Source organism: Phocoena sinus, chromosome 1 (genome assembly GCF_008692025.1).
Source record: "Phocoena sinus isolate mPhoSin1 chromosome 1, mPhoSin1.pri, whole genome shotgun sequence".
Lineage (NCBI taxonomy): Eukaryota > Metazoa > Chordata > Mammalia > Artiodactyla > Phocoenidae > Phocoena > Phocoena sinus.
Genome location: NC_045763.1, coordinates 60,850,503 through 60,874,729, shown reverse-complemented (window position 1 = coordinate 60,874,729; position 24,227 = coordinate 60,850,503). Strand labels below are relative to the sequence as shown.

At 33.8% G+C, this 24,227-nt stretch overlaps 1 protein-coding gene across 4 annotated transcripts in view; it reads right to left on the bottom strand.

Annotated features, from left to right (window-relative positions):
* LRRC7 (leucine rich repeat containing 7) overlaps positions 1–24,227 on the bottom strand; it is a 514,499-nt gene that overhangs the window by 192,934 nt on the left and 297,338 nt on the right. For 2 of the 4 annotated variants that reach the window (XM_032604372.1, XM_032604363.1), the window contains one exon: positions 9,596–11,163. The exons of 1 other annotated variant lie outside the window; for it this stretch is intronic. In XM_032604372.1, the coding sequence (XP_032460263.1) occupies positions 11,157–11,163 (7 nt within the window). In that variant the 3' untranslated portion in view covers positions 9,596–11,156. Of the gene's footprint in view, positions 1–7,548; positions 11,164–24,227 lie in introns of those variants that run through there. One more of the 4 variants, XM_032604380.1, reaches the window with a different exon arrangement.

Genomic DNA, 24,227 nt, shown 5'->3' with positions numbered 1-24,227 from the left:
ATATATGAAAGTTGTTGAGAGGAAATCCTAAGTGTTCTCATCATAAGAAAACAAATTTCTTTTTCTTATTTTTATTGCATCTAAATGAGATAATGGTTGCTAATTAAACTTATTGCAGTAATCACTTCATTATATATATATATCAAACCATTATGTTGTATACTTTAAATTTATACAGTGATGTACTTCAATTATATCTTGATAAAATTGGGAAAAAATGAAAAAAAACTAACTGTAAGTGAGTCATAATGTATCCAAATAAAAGGAAATTAAAAAATTCTGTGTAAAGAAGCTTTCCTAGAACATCAGTGAAGTAGTAGGTAGAGTCTGTCACTATCTCCTAATTTAAGAGCTATTAAAATAGACATTGCTTCTGAGATTTACAATAAGGACCCAGAAGTAATGGAACCTCTATTATGGTGACTTCTAATTCCACGTGATGTGTTCTTTTGAACTAATCAACGCCACTGGATCTTCTCTCTTCATATCAGTTCACAGGCAACCAACTCATCAATAATATCACTTCTTAGTTAGAGCAGGGGTTTTCAGACTATGGCCTGCAGGCCAAATCTAGTCCACTGCTTGTTGTTATATAGTCTACAAATTAGGAATAGTTTTTATATTTTTAAATAGTTGAAAAAAATCAAAAGAAGAATAATATTTCATGACATGAAAATGATATGAAATTCAAATTTTTCAGTGTCTATAAATAAAGTTTTTTGGAACACAGCCATGCTTGTTTGTTTACATATTGTCTTTGGCTGCTTTTGTGCTACAATGACTGAGTAGTTGTGATGGAGACCCTATGGCCTGCAAAACTTAAATATTTGCCATTTGGCCTATTGCAGGAAAAAGTTTGCTGATCTCTGATTTAAAGTGACACGTCTTATGGACTGAATGTTTGTGTCCCCTCAAAATTCATATGCTGAAGTCCCAACCCTCAAGGCGATGGTATTTGGGGGTAGGCCCTTTGGGAGGTAATCAGATTTAGATGAGGTCATAAGGGTGGAACCCCACTTCCCGCAATTGGATTAGTGTCCTTATAAGAAGAGGAAGAGAGACCAGAGCTCTCTCTTTCCCTGCCATGTGAGGATACAGCAAAAAGGCATACTCTTCTAGCCAGGAAAAGGGCCCTGTTTGGGGGACAGAATCAGCCAGCACCTTGATCTTAGGCCTCCAGCCTTCAGAAATAATTTTCTGCTGTTTAAACCACTCAGTCAATGCAATCTGAGCTGACTAATACAATACCTAATATTTGGAAATTATAGGCTTGGTAATATTTTAATTGGCTGCCCAGCATCTGGCATTTTGGTCATTTCCACTTTAGGAAACTTGGTAGGATGCAAAGCTTACCTACTGAAAAGGGAAGAGCAGCCCTGACAGCTGACAGCTGGTAGCTAGCCTGGTTGCTACGACCAAACCATAGTATTTCTCTGCTGATCATAAGCAATTACACAAAATTATCAGTTGAGAACTCTTCAGACAATGATGGAATAAAAAAAAAGTCAACTACAAAATCAGACCTGGATAGAGACAAAAACAGACCTTATGCTTCTATTACTATAAGGAATTACTACTTCTTCTCCAATGGCAACTCCAGCTACTCTCCATTCCCCTGGTCTCAAAGGTTAAAAAATGCCCAAATCTCCAATAACCAAATGCCCCACTTTCAGAGAATACCTGATCCAGAAAAATAACCACATTCTTAAACCTTCTCCAAAATCACCTAAAATCCCTCTTAACTCCCTCTTACTGAGGTGCTCCGTGGTTTTCCATGGTATGCACCCTCCCTTGCAGCAGCAATTAATAAACCTAATGTTGGTGAGTAAGTGTACATGGTGGTTTTTAGCTGCTGGGGATCAATATCCTTTTTAGAAGCCACATACCTGGTTTTCAAGTCTCTCTGGCATCAGTGAATTGGGGACAGGGGCTCTACAAGTCAGACACATACTCCCTTCTCGCCACAGAAGCTAACTGTGGAGAATTCATTATGGCTTGAGCAACAGCAGCAGCAGCAGCAGCGAGAGTAACACGTTGCAGGGTGATGGTGCAGTAACAGTGGTCAGTACCCAGTGCTTGTAGGGTGCCGGTGCAAACTGTGGCATTCAGCATTCAGTGGTGGCAATGATGGTATGACACCACACTGTTCTTTGAAAAATTGCTTTTGCCTTTTTTCTAAGTTTCACTTGTTGTCTTATAGCCCATTCTTTCATTTATTCAATGTCTTATCATTGAAGTCTCTTTCAACTTAAATCATGCAGAGTTGGTTATCGTGTGGCTAGTTAAGAGCCTGTTGATACTGGAACAACATTCTACATAGTATCCCCCTAAGCAACTTCAAGCATTTGATGACCGTAATATAACTCTCTAGTCACAGATGCTCTTCTAAGTTCCAGGTCTAATTTTTTTTTTATTGTTTACTGAACAGTTTTGAATATACCATATGAACTTCCAATTTATCATGTTGGAAACAAAATCAGTCATCTTCCCAGACCTCCTCTATTTCCTGCCTGTGAGTTGATACTACCTAAATCAGAAACCCATGACTAATTATTCACAAGTTCTATGGATTCTACTCTCTTTGAAATCTATTTCTTCTCATCTCTATGGTCATTGTCATAGCTCTAGTTCAAAGTTTTGTTTCTCCCATGAATTACTTCCATGGCCTTGATAACTGGTTACTGTGTCTTCCATTGTGTCCTCTATAACACACTCTCCACTTAGGAGCCACAGATATCTTTAAAAAATGTAAATTATATGACGACAAATAAAATTTCATTTGCCAGAACAAAGTTGCTTCTAGAATAAAAATTCACATGATACTGGCATGTTCAGAAATGCTCTTGAGTTACTACTTCCAGGATAGGTTCAACTGGAATGTGTAATGGTGTCTGTGTCCAATAGAGATCCTTTTTGGTCACTATTGTAAGCAAGAAGTGACTCTGCTAAAGGGAGTTTTAAAAACCTCTGCCAACCCTGTAGCACCAAAGTGTCACAGTGTAAGTTGATTCTATGAAGCATTTATTTGTTCATTTAACAAATATTTATTAAGCATCTACTATGTATTAGGCTTTATTCTAAGATATAACACTGTAGATAAAAGTAAAACAGATAAAACCTCTGCCCTTGTAGAGCTACCATTTTAGTGGGAGAGATGTATGAGAAGGAAATAAACATAAATGTACAATATAGCATGTGGTGAAATGCGCTATGAAGAAAATAAAGCAGGGTGAGAATGATTGAGATCATCTGGAGAGCTTCTATTTCATATAAAGTGGCCAGAGAGAGCCATTGTTGAAAGTTAACATTTTATCCAAGTTCTGAAGGAAATGAAGAAATGTTATGACATAATGTAGTGTATATAAACACAGAAGACTATACTGTATAAAATCATGACTTACATAGTTAGACTGTCTGGGATTAAATATGAACTCTGTCACTTACAAGACCTTATAACCTTGGGCAAGATATTTAACATTCCTGTGCCTCAGTTTCTCCATAAAATGGGAACAATATGAGTATCTACATTGTTGGATGGTGCATCTTAAATAAGTTAGTAGATGTAAAGTGCATAGAGCCCATGGTAAACAGTCAAAAATAGAAGTTATTATTATTTTGAAAAATGTATGGTAAAACAAAGAATTGAGGTTAGGAGGAAAAACTTTTAATATCACACAATATAATCCATAATTTGTAGACAGTAGGGGAAGCAAAACCTTCAGTAGAAAACAAATAATGAAGACTCAGTGGCTAAACTTGGAGCAGGTACACAAGAAACCAGAAAGAAAAATTATGTATCATTCATCCAAGTATTCGTTGAATACCTACTATGTACCAAGAACCGTGCCAGACAATGGACATGGAGGTAAGAAAGTTAGATATTACCTTCTTTTACAAAAATTTTATAATTTGACAAGAAAGACATACAGTAAAATAGTAATTACAGTAAAAGGTGTAAATGTAATGGTATAGAATGTACAAGGAGGATATTATAGGAGTATATAACTGGAATATTAATAAGAGCTATGAAATAAAAAGCATACATGCCAGATAACATATAGAAAATTATCTAGACTGAACCAAATTATTTCACTTTTACTTTAGCTGTTTAGCCTCACTTTTACTTTAACTCTTAATCAAAGTGTAAGATACCTATAGAAGAGTACGTAGCAGAAATGTAATGCTCACTGAATTTTCATATACTGAACTGGTTACCCATGTAATCAATATCAAGATGAAGAAACAAAATGCTTTCGGAGTCCAAAAGCAGTCTTCCCCATGCACCCTTTTAGTCACTAATTACCTCCCAAAAGATAACCACTATTATAATTTCTGGTAAGATAGATTAGTTTTGCCTCACATTATATTCTACATAAATGAAAACATATATATTCCTTGTACCTGACTTCTTTCCTTAAACATTCATACAGAGACTTGTACATGACCATTCAGAGCAGCCAACTCGTAACAGAGAAAAACTGGAAAAAAACTTTCAACTCAGATATCCATCAAGAGGGGAAAAGGTAAAGAAATTGTGCTATATTTATACAGTGGAATACTATTCAGCAATAAAAATTGATAACCATTATAACATAGACAAATAAAATAATAATGCTCATTGAAAAAAGCCATACCCCCCCAAAAAATAGTATACTCTAAGATAATATTTACATAAAATTCTGGAAACTAATTCTTCAAACTAATCTGTAGTGATAGAAAGCAGAATAGTATTTGCCTGGGTGGGGAGTGAGTAAGCAGTGCCATGAGGAAACGTTTTTGGGTGATGGATATGTTCATTATCTTTACTGTGGTGATGCTTTTGGTGGTGTATATATGTTTCAAAACTTATCAAATTGTTACTTTCAATATGTGCAATTTATTAGATATCAATTATACTTAAATAAAGCTTTTTTTAAAAAAAAAGAAGAGTTGGATACTTTACTAACAAATGTTACCCAAACTTTCCTAAATTCAATATGTATTCAAATCTCTAAAAAAAGATATCATCACATATCCTCAAAACTTCAGTCCAGTTTGAGTGAACTACCTTGCTGTGCCATGGTTATTAAGGACAAGGCTTCTGAGTCAGGCTGCCAGGGTTAGAATCCTTCCACCTCACCTTACCAACTTTGTGACATTGGGTAAGTAATTTCTTTATGTTTCAGTGTCCTTACTTATAAAATAAGGATAGTACTAATACCTACTTCAGAGAGTTAATGTAAGGGCTATATGAGTTAATAATATATGTAAAGAATTTAGAACTCAATAAATATTAGCAATTATATGACCTATAAGAGTTAAATTCTAGTGCCTATATTAGGTAAAATTAAATGGCCAGTATTCCTTGCAAAATTCACTGAATTAGGCTTATTTCTCTTTATTGATCTAACCATTATACTGGCATACAAAACACTACTCGAATAGGCTTTTCTCTACTTTTCAAACCCCATCTCTTTTTATGCACAAGCCAATACATACAACACAAATGAAGCTCCTAGTACTTTGCATAATTCATCAGTTTCCATTCATCTCTCTGCTTTTGCACATGATTTTCCTTGGCTAGACTATCTCTTCCACAGAACCAAAAACTCAGTGAAAGGGCTCAATATATCTTTGAAATTCTCAACACATAGTACAGTGCTCAATTGTAAGTTTTCAATAAATGTTGGGCAAGTTTTCCTTGATTCTAATTTTCATTCTCTTATTGAGTTTTCCATCACTGTGTTAAATACATTTATTTCTTGTGCCCTAAGCTTGGTATTAAAGGAATATACTGTTTTGCTCTTCTGTTAGAATTACTAAATGACAAAACTAGGACAACAGTTTATAGATCGCCATCTCAGTGTACCCATATTTACTGCTGTTTTTTAATCCTCTTTATTTCCAAGTCTTTTTTTTTTTTTTAACAATTTTAGATGCCCATATAAACCTGTTGATCCAGAGAGAAGACTGATGAGAATTACATTCTTCTGTTTTTTCCTAAAAATTTTCCAGTTTCTATTTGTTTTCCTAAAGAGTAAAATGTATATCAATTATGTACACAGAAAGAAAAGTTTGATTTCAAGCATGATCAATTTTATATTAAAAAGCAAATTTAGAAATATCTTAGAGTAACAAATGCTTTGACGTTAGAAGCTACATAATTTCTATATTTACTTATATCAAAAATACCGAAAGCACATTGTTCAGTAATTACTACAGAAACATCTTGAACTACTTAACTGTATTTTGTGGTAATTACTATAGAAAAAATTTATATTTCAAAGTTTTACCAGTTTTTGTGAAATCCTTCTGCAAAGCATCAACTTAAAATGAAAATTGCAATTTTAAACATTTGTCCTCAAGAAAAAATATAACATAGAATTAATGTACACCAATAAATAACAAGCTGACACAAAAATCAGTGCATTGTCTGTGGGGCTAAGAATATTATTTATATAGTGGCAAATAACATTAAAGTTCTATTACCTGAATGGAAAATATCTTTTATGCCTTCCTTACCAGGTTAACGTGCAGATCAAAAAATTACTATTGAAAGCTTTGAAAAATGTAATACACTTTCGCTGTATAAGGTATTGGTACCTTTACAATCTTGTATGTTAGGAAATGCTAAAGAAGAAATCACCTTGATTTTAAAAGGTTGGAAAGATAAAACTGATAGTTAAAGACACTCAGCCATAAATTAAAGGCAGGAACAAAACCTTACATTATCACAAATAAACTGACACTCATAACCTTATGAAACTCATTGATCATCTCCTTAATTTATCATTATGAGGACTGAATGGTTAATCTGTGATTCCAGAACCCAAAACGTACGCTGATGTATTTTTTTTAAATGGAAAACACCTCAAAAGAATAAGCAATTCTTGCCATATGTGACAAATATCTATAATCTAGAAGAGGCATTAATAGGATTTGATTCCTAATCAAGTACCTTGGAGATAAATCAATCAAGAACAACATCAGCATAAATAATTTGAAGTTGCTAAAAATATCATTTAAGCAGGACTACAATCTGTACGTAAAACAGTGAAGTCAGTACATTATGGAGCACAGGAGAGAGAAATGGGCTTGAATCCAGGTTCTGCCACTTTCTACTCTGCTTAATTTCTGAGACTCAGTTTCCTCGTCAGTTAAAAAAAGTGACAAGCCATACCTTACACTGTTATAAGGTTTAATAAAATAAGGTTTGTGGATAAAGAGCCTAGTATATCCACTAAATAAATATTTGTTCCCTTTCACTGTCAAGGAATTCAAGACCATTTATGCGCTAAAACAATTTTGTCTAGATTACTGTTTTACTGGAGGGGAAGACAAAGACTGAGTTGTAGTGCATATGACTTCATCTATCTTCAGTGCCAGCCACTCACAAGAGACTGAAAAAATGTGTACTGCACTGTGTATTTGATTTATTTATGAAATGTTGCTGTAACATTTATTTTCTCTTTTTTGAGTTTTTAACTGCTGCCTTAAATGCCAACACTTCCTTATTACTCATGTAGTCAAAAATTTTTAGCAGCTGTCAGTTAGCCAGGACCACCTCAATCCACCTTTCAACTTTTACTTCCACTGCTCATTTTAACTTATCCAGCCGTCAGCAAAATCAGGGCATTCCGTAACTATGCCCTGTACGTTCTTATATCCTTCATTTCCTCTGCAAGTATACTGCTGCTTTCTTCCCAATAGTTGAAATATAACTTCCCCTTTAAAACCTAGATCACATGTTCTCAAATATGTCCTCCTTACCTCTCCCTGGAAGTAATCTTATTTTCCTTAAGTATTTGGGGGGATTACTTTTCTTCCTTTCTTTTCTTTTTTCTTCATTAGCTATGCATACTATTTGCAAGCCACCATTCTAGGTATTCTGGAGAATGAATAAAACAGCCTACCTTGTCCTCAAGAAATCTACAATTTAGAAGAATGTAAAAGGCAAGTACATAAATAAATAAGACAGAAAGATAGATGTATAGGCCTGATACATTGGAAGATTAAAGGATGGATAGTAAGAAACCAGTCAAGTAGGTGAAGAGAGAAGAGAAAGGGCAGGATCATTACCTTACTTAAAAGATATCTGCTAAATTTTAGAATGATGGACTAAAACTATATTTTAGTAATTCAAATAAAAGTGACACCTATACAAGTACTCAACAATATTCTAGTAGCCTGAGTAATTGAGACTTCTGGTTTTCTGCCAATAAATACATATAAATTATCAGTCTTTATACAATTTATACTGATTGCTGTAGCAGAAGCAAATAATATAAAACTGAAAACACCTAATATAACTTTGTTATGTTTTGTTTATGATTAAAAATTTGTAAAATAATCATAATCTTTTGTGACAAAATTTAGATCTGCCAGTTTTGCTCCAGGAAAAGTTGACTTGATTTAAAAGAAAATAAAAATGGCAGAAATTGTAGTTGGTAAAATTTGATATGAACAAAAAAATAGGGATGGGAGAGTATATGAAATTCTTAATAAACATGTAGGAACCTGTAATTTCTGAGAAACATAGGGAGATGTATTCTATTTTCTAAGACGCTGCTAAGAGCCATAAAAGTTGCCTTCTTTTCATGAGATGTCAGTAAGATGTTGAAAGGCAATTCAATATGTTGCTCAAATGGTGGCCCAGGTTCCCAGGAGGGACACTTATCTTACAAAGAAGGAAGGGGTTCTGTTGTAATACGTGGTATCCTGGAGAATGGGTAAGCACCTATTGTGCTGCCTTCTTCTTAAGAGTTATTTTTGTTTTAGTTATTATTGTAGATTTAGTCAAATTCTGATTTAATATGCATATTCCACTATCCATGAATGTATAATCAATAGAATATATTTCTAAAAGATAGCTCAATAGGAGATTACTGTTATTTCAATAATAACAAATGTACATAAACACATCTTATCCTTTTACCAGTTTATCTAGTTTAAAAAAATATAGAGAGAGGGGCTAAAAATTATGTAACTTTATGAAATGAACACATTTAATATTTTTGTTAAATTGGTATATGTGACTCCTCTTAGCATAAAAGATTAGAGTGCCATAAACATTGTGAAGGAATTTATAATCACTTCCACTTGTTGGAACACTACAGTGACACAGCATGAACAGTGGGCAAAAATGAATTAAGTATCATATTCAGTGGTATTTGATTTAATTTTTTACTTTTGTAATCACTTCTGCTGATGCAGTTTTAAACCATTCCAACTTGATAACAATTATTTGTTACTTGTTAATGTCTTTCCTTAAGAAAAGTTTCCTTTAACCTATATATATAAGGTCTCAATTGTAATGTTATCATAAGACCAGGAATGCAACATGGTTTACTGCAGTTAGGTCACGCCACCAAAATAATTATCTACTACTGCACTATGCTGCAGATTTTAACTGCAGCTCTGTAAGCCTTTTAAAATTTAATAGTGGAAAATCCAGTTCCTTACTTGGAACATGATAGAGGAAGAAGTATTTCTTAAATACTTTAAAGCTACTTTCATGCAGAATGTTTTAAGTAATCTTGAAAATGGCATTTGAAGGACATGATGAGAGCACATTATAAAACTATACTAAAATAGCTCAATCTGTTTTAAAGCAGAGTCAGAGATTTACTTTTGTGTTCTTAGAAGAGCAACATACCTTTCAATATACAGTTTCTAGAGACATATGCAATATATTGTGAAAATGACAGAAGTAAATGAGTATATGACACACAGGTAAAAACTATGTTGTACAAACTCAATTAAGTAGTTTTATGAATTTTTACATAAGATCTTTATAAGTACTCATGGAAAAATCAGTGTTTACACAATTTTAACTAAAAAAACAACATCCACTTTCAAATATATATGTACTTTTTACAAAGGTCTATGCATTTAGGGCCATTATTTTATAAATTCACATAATTAAAATACATTAAGACAGAATGGAAATATTCAGAAAAGTACATTTCAACTCCATAGTGTAGATTTGGCAAAAAATGACAATTTGTAATTTCCTAAATAAGGAAATAAAACAGAAAAAAACAAAAAAAACTAAAAATACTATTAAGGTCAATGTATCTATCCTGCTCATATCTGGTTTATGCAAAGAATGTTCAAATTATATTTAATCAAGCAATAGTTCCAATAGAACTAGTATAAATTCTTTGTATCGTGCCTTGTTCCAAAAAGGAGTGAAGATGGGGTGAAGAATGAATTTGTTGTACTGCACCAAGATGAAGATCTCTGGATGCTGAATTTCAAACTCTTCAAAATTTCAACATGAAATATATCCTACTTTTCTAAGTCAAATGTATAACATGTTAAAAGCAAATGCACCCATTGTGTCAATTGTTATTTATTTTGCAAAGACATCATTACAGAGGTTCATTCTACATGCAAATTGAAATGTTATAAGTCATTGAACTGTATAGATAAAGCCAATGTGGTTAATTAACAAATGTGTTTTATAGCTACAAAATAACTATTTCACATTAAATTACATAAAATGAAAGGATATATGAAACCAATCAATCACTGGCCTTTCATATTTTGACTGGGACCATCTGGGAATAATCTTTCACTTTGCAAAATAAGTTCACAATGGAACATCACTAGGCGGTCCACACAGAAAACCTGGGCAACCCTATTCAGTCTCTGAAGTATATAACTGACTAGAGAAATTCTCTTATTTACTTCATTAGGATGTCTTTTAAAATGATGGTCTATTCTGATCTAGTCAAAAAAATTTATACAAAAATTATATGTGACAGCAGCTTTATATAAACTAAGAGTGAAATAAACTGGACAAAGATATGAGTATTAATGTTTTTCTAGACTGATAAAATTTCATGTTAATTGAAAGTTAAGCCAACTGAACACACTTGGAAAAAAATCAGGTTGCTCTATATTAGTCAGAAATGTTATTGTTAAGCTTTAACAAAGACCAAACATTTTGCATAACACTAGGCAGTAAGAAGGCAGCCCCCGTCAGCAGGTAGCACACCAAAAATGTTTGGTTTCATAATACAGTTTGGGAGAACTACCTCTACAAAGTCTATTCGTGCTGATGCTCCTGATGCTGCCATTTCTGGTGCCCGAAAGCTGCTGCCTCCACATCCTCTGTTGTAGGTGTCACTGTATAGTCTCAGGCGATTGGGCAAGGGGCACACTCTGGATCTTCAGATGCTAAGATGAGAAAAATCAATTTCAATGCCCAAAAGATGGAACTCCTAATGCAGAAGGCGACTAAAATAGTTACCAATTGATCCACAGCACAGGGACGTGAAATTTTTCTTTGTTTTCATATACTTCTATATAAATAGGTTATAAACAAGATTTTCATAAAGTGGTACAGTTCTAGGATTAGACAAGTACTAGATAGGATAGAAACAGAAAATCAGACTGAGTGGTATTTGACAAGATGACTAAAAACATGCATACTTCCTAAAAGAAGAAAGCAAAATATTCATATAAAAATCATTGCATAATAAACCAGTCTCATGAAAATAACTTGCTTAAACTTTTATTTCCAAGGTTATTTCTACTCATTTAAATTAACTCTACAAGAACAAGCATTATTGATGTCTGCTGTTTAAGGCAGAACACAAATGAGCCCATTGGTATTTTACTCTGAGTTTGTGTCCCTTTTTCTCTTTGAAAATAACAAAATTTGGTTTATGAATGTCCTCTGTTAAATAAAATTTTCTTTTCAAATTTATCAGTTCCCATCATATGTAGAATAATTCAGCTTAATCTATAGTGTTTAACAAAAGCTCTTATATGAGATAACAACACTGAAGAAATCAGTGAGATACAGAAGGGAACATACTGTAAAAAAGTACATTTTATTATATTAAAAGAATTTTGAGTGGAAGAATGTTTTGAGTTGTAAAAAATAATCATTCCTTCTATTTATTTTTTACTAATTATTTAAAAAACAACTTTTGCCCAGTATCTTCATGTTTTAATAAAAACATGTGAAATTTGTATCTTGAAACATATTTTTAAAAAATAATTGATTTGATTTTTTAAATGATATATGCATATATGAGAACAAAATCATTTACAAAGTATTTACCATCTCTGGAAACACAGCAATAGCTCAAATTAATATACAATGAGTTTTGAATTAAATCAGTAAAATAACCATCATTTTTATTTTAAAAATTGGCATTTTTATGACAGTCATTTATACAGCTTGTGCACCTGAATCCACTATATATGATATACTGTAAAGTGACAAATGATCACAAATTATAACGACAAACACACTGAACATAATTTTTCATCAGGAGCCATCCTGAATCAATTAATCACGCTATTACTCTACCTTAATTTTTCTCTCCTTTATTTCCAGAAAAGCCACCAATCGCATATTTTAATTAATGACTTATACATATTTCACTTACAACTTTGATGTACATTTTATTCAAATTAGTTAAATGCTACAATTTTACTAACATATGATTTAAAAATTGGATATGCATAAATAGCAAAACAAAGCAAATTATGTTTTCTCAGATAAACGCAATTATGGTTATACATAATATTAAATGATGACTGAATAGTTTATCTGCATTAGAAATTTCTCTTTGCTCCAGTTAGACTTACATTTTCAATTAAAAAAATAAAAACATAATCTTACATTACAATATTTTTTCACACAACTGAAATTAATGCACATTAATCTTAAAGCATTTTCATAGTAGAAGGAAAGAACTAGAGTCTTCAAATCCATATGATTATTAATTACATTGTAACTTGGCAAATGTTCTAAAAGTTGAACAATTCAATGCTTACATTAGGTAGATTAAAAATGCACATAGACTGAGCAAAAATTACCTATCTGTAAGTTTAATTGACAGGCAATACATATATAGATTATTTGTGAGGATATTTTGTCTCAGATTCTGCTAGACTTTTAGTTTTATTTATGTATTTTTGGGTATAATATTAAACAGTTATTTAAAGAGGTGTTTATGGACAAATTGATATAGCTATTCCACATTATCTTAACTCTCCCAATATATGTTTATTAAGTTCACATTCTTAATTTAGTGATAGAAGGAAAATATCAACATGTGCAAAGTGTTACAAAGATGTTATATTTCCTATTTCATATATACCAGTATGTTTTATAAATTAGATGAGGATAATTCTATATAGCTCAAGTTCAAGCTCAAGTTGAATATAATTGTGCACTTTGTGTATTTTTCTTAGATAATTTGAAATATGCAACTGGATATCTGCCAAACTCAAAACAATGAAATCTTAGTGTTTTGTTTCAGATCTTTCTGCCTTATCATTTGATCTTCCCATAAGGCATATAGAATATTCAAGAATGAATTTGTTTCACAGAATAGTAATATAGCAGTCAGTAATCTCATCCCACTATTGAACCAGCCAAAATTCAACACCAGCTGAAAGCTTAAAGTATTACAGCACACAATTTGGCTTTGAAGATAGTGAAGCTAGGGCACAAGTACAAATCATTTTCTTTAAACATCACAGTGATCAAAAGATAAATTTTTATAATGGCAAGTGACATTTTATTCTTTAAATACATTGCATAAAATTTTCCAACCTATGTGTCATTTTCAGTATGAGATTATTAAAACTCAATGAATTAAGAATGTGTTACATTTTGTTACAAAATGCAGTCATCTAACAGAATAGTCTTTAGCTGACTAGTAAGAAAATTTAAAACATATATTATTATATATATAAAAGTTGAATTAATAAAATTGTGTCCAAGCTAAATCAGCTTATGAAATTCCTTTGCTTTAAAATATTCCATATAACATTTTGCAATATTTTGTTGATATGTTAAGGTATTTCAAAGGCACTTAATAAATAAATGTAAGAGTGTTTTCTCTACGGCCTCCAAGTCACTACAGGATTGCATTAAGAGATAGAAAAGAGAGGGAGTGACAGATTCTGTTTGGAGAATTGAATAAATAATTCTAAGAGATAATCTGTGATCTAAGTCTTTATGTTGCAATAAAAGATTACCATACAGTGAAAAAGAGGGAAATCTAGGCACAGGGCATTACATGTATGAATTTATTAAAACTTTAAAGCAAATAACTTATTGGAAACGGTGAGATATTCTTTCCTGAAGAAGCTTAATATGGAGAGGATTGTTAAAAGATGAAGCAACTTGTCAAGTGTCCTTACATACTTATTTTTATACTTCACTTTTTTTGTTCAACTGTAAAGAAGGTGTTTCGGGTGAAATTCTTACTTGTGCTCTTGATCCTGAACCCTAGTAATATTTTCTAGGAAGCACCTGGCTTAAGTTTTCTTCTCTTTCTTCTTCAGTGTTATCCTCTCCACTTTTTTTCCCCTTTGGGTTGCATGCAATCTACATCTCTGCTGCCTCCTCTTCCATGTGCACCTTATGCCTAGCTCATGTCCATATTTATTTCTTGTTCATTGAACTAAAATTTATTGAGCATCTACTGTGTTCCAGGCAATGTACTAAACAAAGGAGAGCAAGATGGGTTGGTCTCTGTCCTACTTTCTTCTCTTCTGAAAAGGGTAGTCTATTTTACTCCCTCGCCATTCACTCACCAACCCACCGCTCTCTGGAATTCTAGTCCTTCCAAGTTAATAAAACTGCCTCACTTTTAGGGAGTTAGTATTACTAGTGGTTAATCATGCCAGTTTTGGTGACAGAAAGAAGTCTAGAGCTGACTTCCACTGATCTGCTGCTGTCTGTTGATCTTGAGATAATACTTTGACTTTCCTGAGCCATTGTTTTCTTAATCTGTAAAACAGACATAATAACCCTTCTCTCAGTCTTAAGTGAAGCTCAAAATGAAATATAATTATATGTTTTATAATGCTTCACCCAGTGTCTAGCACATAGAAGTTCAAGGAATTGTCGTTAAGTATCCACGTCCAAAAGTCCGTCTAATTCCAAATCCAACTAACATTTCTCAGTTTTTGTCTTTAGGATCTCAAAACTCTCTTTGACTATTGATTATTCCCTTCATCAAAACTCTCTACTTCCTTAGATTCTATGATGAGGCACTCTTCTGCTTTACCTCACATTTTCATATCTCCTTCATGGGCTCATTCTCTGCCTGATCTGTAAATTTTGGTTTTCTGTTCTAAGTCCATTGCTCTCATCACTCAGATACACTGATCTGCTCCCACTGTTTCAAATAACATATGTACTAATGATGCCCAAATCCAGAATTCCATCCCAACAATCTGTCTTTGAGCTTCAGATTCCTATATCTAACTCTATACTAGGTATAGAATTGAATTTTCACAAATTGAATTCATTATTTCCCCTCTAACCTAGCTGCTCTCTCTGGAATTATTATGATTACATGTGTTTTACATTCATTGATTTATATACATTCACTGTTCTAAACAACATATTGATTTCTTGCCTACATTATTAAAACAGCCTGTTCATCCATCTTTTCTCCCTCAAATCCATATTCCACATGGTTAACAAAGGAAATTTAACCATATCACTCTCTGTTATGTGCTGAATTGTGTCTCCCCTTCCTCCAAATTCGTATGTTGAAGTCTTAACCCCTGGTAACTCAGAATAGGACTGTATTTTTAAATAGGTCTTTAAGGAGGTTATTAACTTAAAATGAGGTCACTAGGGTGGACCTTAATGTTATAAGGACACCAGTAATTGGTGTTCTTATAAGAAGAGGATATATGGACACAGATTCATGGAGGGAAGACCATGTGAAGACATAGAGAGAAGTCGGCTCTGTGCAAGTCAAGGTGAGAGACCTAAGAAGAAACCAGCCCTGCTGACACCTTGATCTTAGACTGCTAACCTCCAAAATTGTGAGAAAATAAATTTCTCTTGTTTGAGCCAGTCTGTGTTACTCTGCCGTGGTGACTCTAGCAAATGAATACACTACCCTGTGTATATATATGCCTTTAACAGATGCTCAGAGTACACTGGATAGAATCTCAACATAACAAGCTGTCATAGGGCTAACACACCTTCCTATCTAGCTTCCTTTCTGACCACTCTCTGACATCATGAATGTTTCAACAATCCTCAACTGCTTACAGATCCCTGTGCACACTGTGTTCCTCACTTATGTACCTCTATTACTGTTATCCTCTTCGTCGGGTTAATTTCTATCTAGACCTTTAAAGTCAGCTTAATCATTATCTTTCCAGGAAGCCAACCCTTACCCTAAATTAATTTTTGAGTAATTCACATAGAAAACTTATAAAATATAAATAGAAAGATGGGGGAAAGTCACCATAAATGTTTAACCCTAGTAGGACCAATATAACTCTAATGCTTTTCTTTCCAGCCTTTTTAAGGCCAATTTTTACACAATTGAGATTTTACTGCACAAGCAATTTTGTTTTCTGTTTTTATTTGATAGGATATTACTATTTGAGCATTTTCTTATTAAAAATATAATTTTAATGACTTCATAAAATATCTCACCATGTTGACTTGTCTCAATTAATCTAATCATTCTAGTAGAACTAGAAATTCAGCCCTGATTGCTCTGGGCTTAATAATGAATTTTATGGTATTATTCTCAAACTTCTAATTCTAGATTTCTCTCCTGGTCTTTGGATCTGTGTATCAATTGGACCTCTTCATCAGAGCATTTCACTAAAACTTAAATCAGTCCCAAACTAAACTCAATATTTCTAACTAGTATCTGTCCTACTCCTTCTATCTCTTCCAAACCTTCTTATATATCTGTTTATAGCACAATAATTCACCGAGTTTTCCAAACTAGCAACCAGTGGTTCATCCTGATGTCTCTTTTACTTCAATCTTTCCCAACTCAAATTCAATCATTTACTAAAGTGTTTTTGACTCTGTATTTTAACTTTTCTTGTGTCTTTCCTCTCCACTCCATTGTTATTCATTTAAACTGGTCCACATGATCTTTAAGCTATTGAAATGTTCTCTAACTCCATCTCTCTGTCTCCAGACACCTCAATTCCTTCCTCCATAAATTTGCTTCATAACTGCCAATGTAACTGTTAAAGATTCAAAGTGATCATGTCACTCCTTAGCTTAATATTCTTCAGTGGATCATTGAATCTTTCAACACCATGTTCTGACCCTTTAAATGGCTCTGTACTTAGGGTTTTATATGTTTTATTCAATCCTTCTTGCACTCCTCTGAGGGAATCAGCTGACTTCTCCATTCTTAAAGAACTTCTCTTAAAGAACTTTCTTGTGACTCTTTACCTATGTATCTGTTCTCAGGCTGGGAACTTGCAAGAACAAGTTATAAAACTAAAAAAAAATTGCTAACAGATCTAAATATCTATGTTGACAAAAATCTTCACTGTAGGTTCATGGTAGGAAGGATATTAAAAGAGAAAGAGGAGACTAAAAACTAAGCAACTTGTAATAAAATCACAACCAGAAACAAAATAAAAATATTTTTTATATTTCTAAGTTCCTTTGGCATGGAAACGTATGATAATTTTGTAATAAAGCCTTCACTAAACTAATGTATTTATACCAGTGTCCCTAAGGGCCTGAAAAAATATGACGTAGTACTCCAACTATGAGTTTAAATATATATGTACACTTTTCAAGGTTTACTAGATTCACAAATGTTGGAAAAACTAAACATATTGCTAAAAACATGATTATTCTAAGAATAACTCAATAAATCACAAGCAGTAATCAATAGAGGTACACATTCATCATTTCAAGCATGGAATCTTAATGGAGCCTTGACGGTAAGCAATAATTACCAGAGGAGTACTGATGCAGAATTGATATTCAGTGCTAACAAATTAATTTTGAAGCTAATTGAAAAGAAACTTTGGTTTGAATAACACCACTATAAGTAATGGTTATTGTTATGATTTTTATTATGAATTTTAAGAATGTTCGGATGTATACCTTATATGGGACACCTGGTAATACATATATTCTTAAGGCAGGATTATAGTAAGATGTTTTATAAATAGAAAATGGTAAGTAACCCTTGAAGTCAGAAGGTCTGTGTCTAAAAAGTCTGGATGCCATCAGATCCTAACCTTTAAAAGTTCTTTAAATTTACTTTGGGAGGATGAAAGGACACACCGTTCTACCATCCAGCCTGCTGCCGTGGGCCACACATTGCTGGTTCTTCAGATTCTCTTCAGCTTTATGGCTATACTTCCAGACTCTGCAGCCACCCCAAGCCTGACACAGCAACCCTGTCTCCCTTGAAAACCACGTCTCCCATGAAAAAAAAACCCCCAAACATTAGCTTTAGTGGAGAGGAAGTAGGAAGACGACTCCACTTTCTCTCATTTTTACTATCTATTCTTTTCTTTTCAGACCTAGTGACTTACACACACACACACACACACACACACACACACACACACACCCCAAATCTCCTTTTTCCATTAGAAGACTCACTCACCTTCCTTTCCAATATTTGAGTGTTAGAAATGATAACAGACTTATAGAAAAAGCATCTTGTTGAATTTATCTTAGGTTTCATTCCTTTGTCATTTGAGAATTTGCCACCTTGACAAATGCAAATCAACTCATGATCAAGTGTTAGATAAGATATATTTAGACACAGTTATTGCTTTCAAAATATTCCGTATACCCAAAAATGTTCTTTTCCTTTTGGCAGTAGCACCTAGGAGTTATGTCTTCACTCATTACTGTTGGTGGATCTGAAGTTATCCTGTTCACAGGTTGATTTTTCAGATAATTCCTGAGGTGACTGGTACTTTGTTCAGATACTCTGCCTCTCTATCATCTATATAAAAAGAACTGTCATCAGTGGCTCACTTATTCTGAGACTCTTAAGGACATTACTTCCTTGGCTGCTGGAATCTAATCTAATTGGCTATTAGTGTTGACTCCTAAAATTTCACTATTGCTCCATTCTATCAGCCACCCTAAGTTCTTCTTCCTAATACTTAGGGTTCGTGTAGCCTAATGCTTGATATAGCTGGTACTTAATGTATATCTGCTGAATATTGGATGGGTGTTTTACAGATGGTCAGCTGACATCTCTACTAGGACCATAGCTGGTATATAAGTACCTGCACTAGTAATTAGTTTACCCTTTTTGGACACGGGAAGTTATTTTCTCTAGATTTGTTGTGGGTAACGTGAAAGTAGTTCCCCTCTGCTAGGATGTTCTCCAGTAGAATAACTAGAATCACCCTATTTTTATACTGGGTTGGCCAAAATGTTCGTTCAGGCTTTTCTGTAATATGTTACAGAACACCCGAACGAACTTTTTGGCCAACCCAATACTTTCTGTTCAATACTTATTCTGTCCCTAATGGCTAACTGCAGCAAACAACTTTCTGCTTGCAAACATGCTGAGAGCTTCTCAAGGACCAGCTTATCTTTGTGCCTTCATGTTCCTCTTCACTAGAAAAAAATAGTCAACTTCCCTAGCAGAGCAGTTGTTGCCATATACTAATTAGTAAGTCTAAGCCTGCACTATTTTTATTTGTCTAAATATTCAAATTTCTCTAACATATGGTATTGTTCCCATGATTCCATGTATCTAGTGAAAAAAGATTGTCACCATACCTTTTTCTTCTTTGGTTACAGAGTTCCTACTGAAGATTAGAGGTTTTTAATACCCTTTGTTTCCAGGGTAATATACTTTGTTTCAGTTTGTGTTTCATCAGTGGTAGAAATCTTGCAAACTGTCCTTCAATCTGATAATATGATTGCTATGTTGCCTTACCTTCTAACATTTCAAACATAGGGCTATGGATAGTTAATGTTTATTCCTTAACAACAAACATGGAATATATTTAGTGAACTTATTACTGAGTGCTACCCTCTATAGTGCTTGGAAGATTTAAATGTCTTCACTACCCTTCTGTTCTGGCCAATATATTTTTTCCACACTTTTTTTTTTTAACATCTTTATTGGAGAATAATTGCTTTACAATGGTGTGCTAGTTTCTGCTGTATAACAAAGTGAGTCAGCTATACATAAACATATATCATCATAGCTCCTCCCTCTTGGGTCTCCCTTCCACCTTCCCTATCCCACCCCTCTAGGTGGTCACAAAGCACTGAGCTGATCTCCCTGTGCTATGTGGCTGCTTCCCACTAGCTATCTACTTTACATTTCATAGTGTATATAGGTCCATGCCATTCTCTCACTTTGTCCCAGCTTACACTTCCCCCTTTCCCTGTCCTCAAGTCCATTCTCTAGGTCTGTGTCTTTATTCCTGTCCTACCCCTAGGTTCTTCAGAACCTTTTTTATTTTTTTTTTAGATTCCATATATATGTGTTAGAATACGGTATTTGTTTATTCTTTCTGACTTCACTCTGTATGATAGTCTCTAGGCCCATTCACCTTACTACAAATAATTAAATTTCGTTTCTTTATATGGCTGAGTAATATTCCATTGTATATATGTGCCACATCCTCTTTCTCCATTCATCTGTTGATGGACACTTAGGTTGCTTCCATGTCCTAGCTATTGTAAATAGAACTGCAATGAACATTGGGGTACATGACTCTTTTTGAATTATGGTTTTTTCAGGGTATATGCCCAGTAGTGGGATTGCTGGGTCATATGGTAGTTCTATTTTTAGTATTTTAAGGAACCTCCATACTACTCTCCATAGTGGCTGTATCAATTTACATTCCCACCAACAGTGCAAGAGGGTTCCCTTTTCTCCACACCCTCTCCAGCATTTGTTGTTTGTAGGTTTTTTGATGATGGCCATTCTGACTGGTGTGAGGTGATATCTCATTGTAGTTTTGATTTGCATTTCTCTAATGATTAGTGATGTTGAGCATCCTTTCATGTGTTTGTTAGCAATCTGTATATCTTCTTTGGAGAGATGTCTATTTAGATCTTCTGCCCATTCTTGGATTGGGTTGTTGTTTTTCTAAATATTGAGCTATAGGAGCTGTCTGTATATTTGGGAGATTAATCCTTTGTCAGTTGCTTCATTTGCAAATATTTTCCCCATTCTGAGGGTTGTCTTTTCATCTTGTTTATGGTTTCCTTTGCTGTGCAAAAGCTTTTAAGTTTCATTAGGTCCCATTTGTTTATTTTTGTTTCCATTTCTCTAGAAGGTGGGTGAAAAAGGATCTTGTTATGTATGTCATAGAGTGTTCTGCCAATGTTTTCCTCTAAGAGTTTGATAGAGTCTGGCCTTACATCTAGGTCTTTAATCCATTTTGAGCTTTTTTTTGTGTATGGTGTTAGGGAGTGTTCTAATTTCATTCTTTTACATGTAGCTGTCCAGTTTTCCCAGCACCACTTATTCAAGAGGCTGTCTTTTCTCCATTGTATATTCTTGCCTCCTTTGTCATACTGTCTTCATTAGTGTAGCTTTGTAGTATAGTGTGAAGTCAGGGAGCCTGATTCCTCCAGCCCCATTTTTCTTTCTCAACATTGCTTTGGCTATTGGGGGTCTTTGTGTTTCCATACAAATTGTGAAATTTTTTTGTTCTATGTCTGTGAAAAATGCCATTGGTAGTTTGATAGGGATTGCATTGAATCTGTAGGTTGCTTTGGGTAGTATAGTCATTTTCACAATGTTGATTCTTCCAATCTAAAAACATGGTATATCTATCCATCTGTTTGTATCATCTTTAATTTCTTTCATCAGTGTCTTATAGTTTTCTGCATACAGGTCTTTTGTCTCCTTAGGTAGTTTTATTCCTTTTATTCTTTTTGTTGCAGTGGTAAAAGGGAGTGTTTCCTTAATTTCTCTTTCAGATTTTTCATCATTAGTGTATAGGGATGCAAGAGATTTCTGTGCATTAATTTTATATCCTGCTACTTTGCCAAATTCATTGATTAGCTCTAGTAGTTTTCTGATAGTATCTTTGGGATTCTTTATGTATAGTATCATGTCATTTGCAAACAGTGACAGTTTTACTTCTTCTTTTCCAATTTGGATTCCTTTTATTTCTTTTTCTTCTCTGATTGCTGTGGCTAAAACTTCCATACCTATGTTGAATAATAGTGGTGAGAGTGGGCAACCTTGTCTTCTTCCTGATCTTAGTGGAAATGGTTTCAGTTTTTCACCATTGAAAACGATGTTGGCTGTGGGTTCACCACTGAGAATGATGCTGGCTATGGGATATATGGCCTTTGTTATGTTGAGGTAAGTTCCCTCTTTGCCTACTTTCTGGAGAGTTTTTATCATAAATATGTGTTGAATTTTGTCAAAAGCTTTTCTGCATCTATTGAGATGATCCTATGGTTTTTCTTCATCAATTTGTTAATATGGGTTATCACATTGATTGATAATGAAGAATCCTTGCATTCCTGGGTTAAACCCCACTTGATCATGGTGTATGATCCTTTTAATGTGCTGTTGGATTCTGTTTGCTAGTATTTTGTTGAGGATTTTTGCATCTATGTTCATCAGTGATATTGGTCTGTAGTTTTCTTTTTTTTGTGACATCTTTGTCTGGTTTTGGTATCAGGGTGCTGGTGGCCTCTAAGAATGAGTTGGGGAGTGTTCCTCCCTATGCTGTATTTTGGAAGAGCTTGTGAAGGATAGGTGTTAGCGCTTCTCTAAATGTTTGATAGAATTCGCCTGTGAAGCCATCTGGTCCTGGACTTTTGTTTGTAGGAAGATATTTAATCACAGTTTCAATTTCAGTGCTTGTGATTGGTCTGTTTATATTTTCTATTTCTTCCTGATCCAGCCTCAGGAGATTGTGCTTTTCAAAGAATTTATCCATCTGTTCCAGGTTGTCCATCTTATTGGCATATAGTTGTTTGTAGTAATCTCTCATGATTCTTTGTATTTCTGCAGTGTCAGTTGTTACTTCTCCTTTTTCATTTCTAATTCTATTGATTTGAGTCTTCTCCCTTTTTTTCTTGATGAGCCTGGCTAATGGTTTATCAATTTTGTTTATCTTCTCAAAGAACCAGGTTTTAGTTTTATTGATCTTAACTATTGTTTCCTTCATTTCTTTTGCATTTATTTCTGATCTGTACTTTATGATTTCTTTCCTTCAGCTAACTTTGATTTTTTTTTTGTTCTTTCTCTAATTGCTTTAGGTGTAAGGTTAGGTTGTTTATTTGAGATGCTTCTTGTTTCTTGAGGTAGGATTGTATTGCTCTAAACTTCCCTCTTAGAACTGCTTTTGCTGCATCACATAGGTTTTGGGTCGTCATGTTTTCATTGTCATTCATTTCTAGGTATTTTTTGAGTTTCTTTGATTTCTTCAGTGATCTCTTGGTTATTTATTAGTGTATTGTTTAGCCTCCATTTGTTTGTATTTTTTACAGTTTTTTTTTCCTGTAATTGATAGCTAGTCTCAGTGTTATGGTTGGAAAAGATAATTGATACAATTTCAATTTTCTTAAATTTACCAAGGCTTGACTTGTGACCCAAGATACGATCTATCCTGGAGAATGTTCCATGAGCATTTGAGAAGAAAATGTATTCTGTTTTTTTGGATGGAATGTCCTATGAATACCAATTAAGTCCATCTTGTTTAATGTATCATTTAAAGCTTGTGTTTCCTTGTTTATATTCATTCTGGATGATCTGCCATTGGTGAAAGTGAGGTGTTAGAGTCCTCTACTATGGTTGTGTTACTGTCGATTTCCCCTTTTATGGCTGTTAGCATTTGCCTTAAGTACTGAGGTGCTCCTATGTTGGGTGCATAAATATTACAGTTGTTATATCTTCTTCTTGGATTGATCAATGATCCGTTGATCATTATGTCATGTCCTTCTTTTTCTCTTGTAATAGTCTTTATTTTAAAGTCTACTTTGTCTGATACGAGAATTGCTACCTCAGCTTTCTTTTGATTTCCATTTGCATGAAATATCTTTTTCCATCCCCTCACTTTCACATTCAGTCTGTATGTCTCCCTATGTCTGAAGTGGGTCTCTTGTCGACAGCATATAGATGGGTCTTGTTTTTGTATCCATTCAACTAGTCTATGCCTTTTGGTTGGAGCATTTAATCCATTTACATTTAAGGTAGTTATCAATATGTATGTTCCTATTACAATTTTCTTAATTGTTTTGGGTTTGTTATTGTTGGTCTTTTCCTTCTCTTGTGGTTCCTGCCTAGAGAAGTTTCTTTAACATTTTTTGTAAAGCCGGTTTGGTCGTGCTGAATTTTCTTAGCTTTTGCTTGCCTGGAGAGATTGTAACTTCTCCATTGAATCTGAATGAGATCCGTGCTGGGTAGAGTAATCTTGGTTGTAGGTTTTTCTATTTCATCACTTTAAATATGTCCTGCCACTCCCTTCTGGCTTGCAGAGTTTCTACTGAAAGATCAGCTGTTAACCTTATGGGG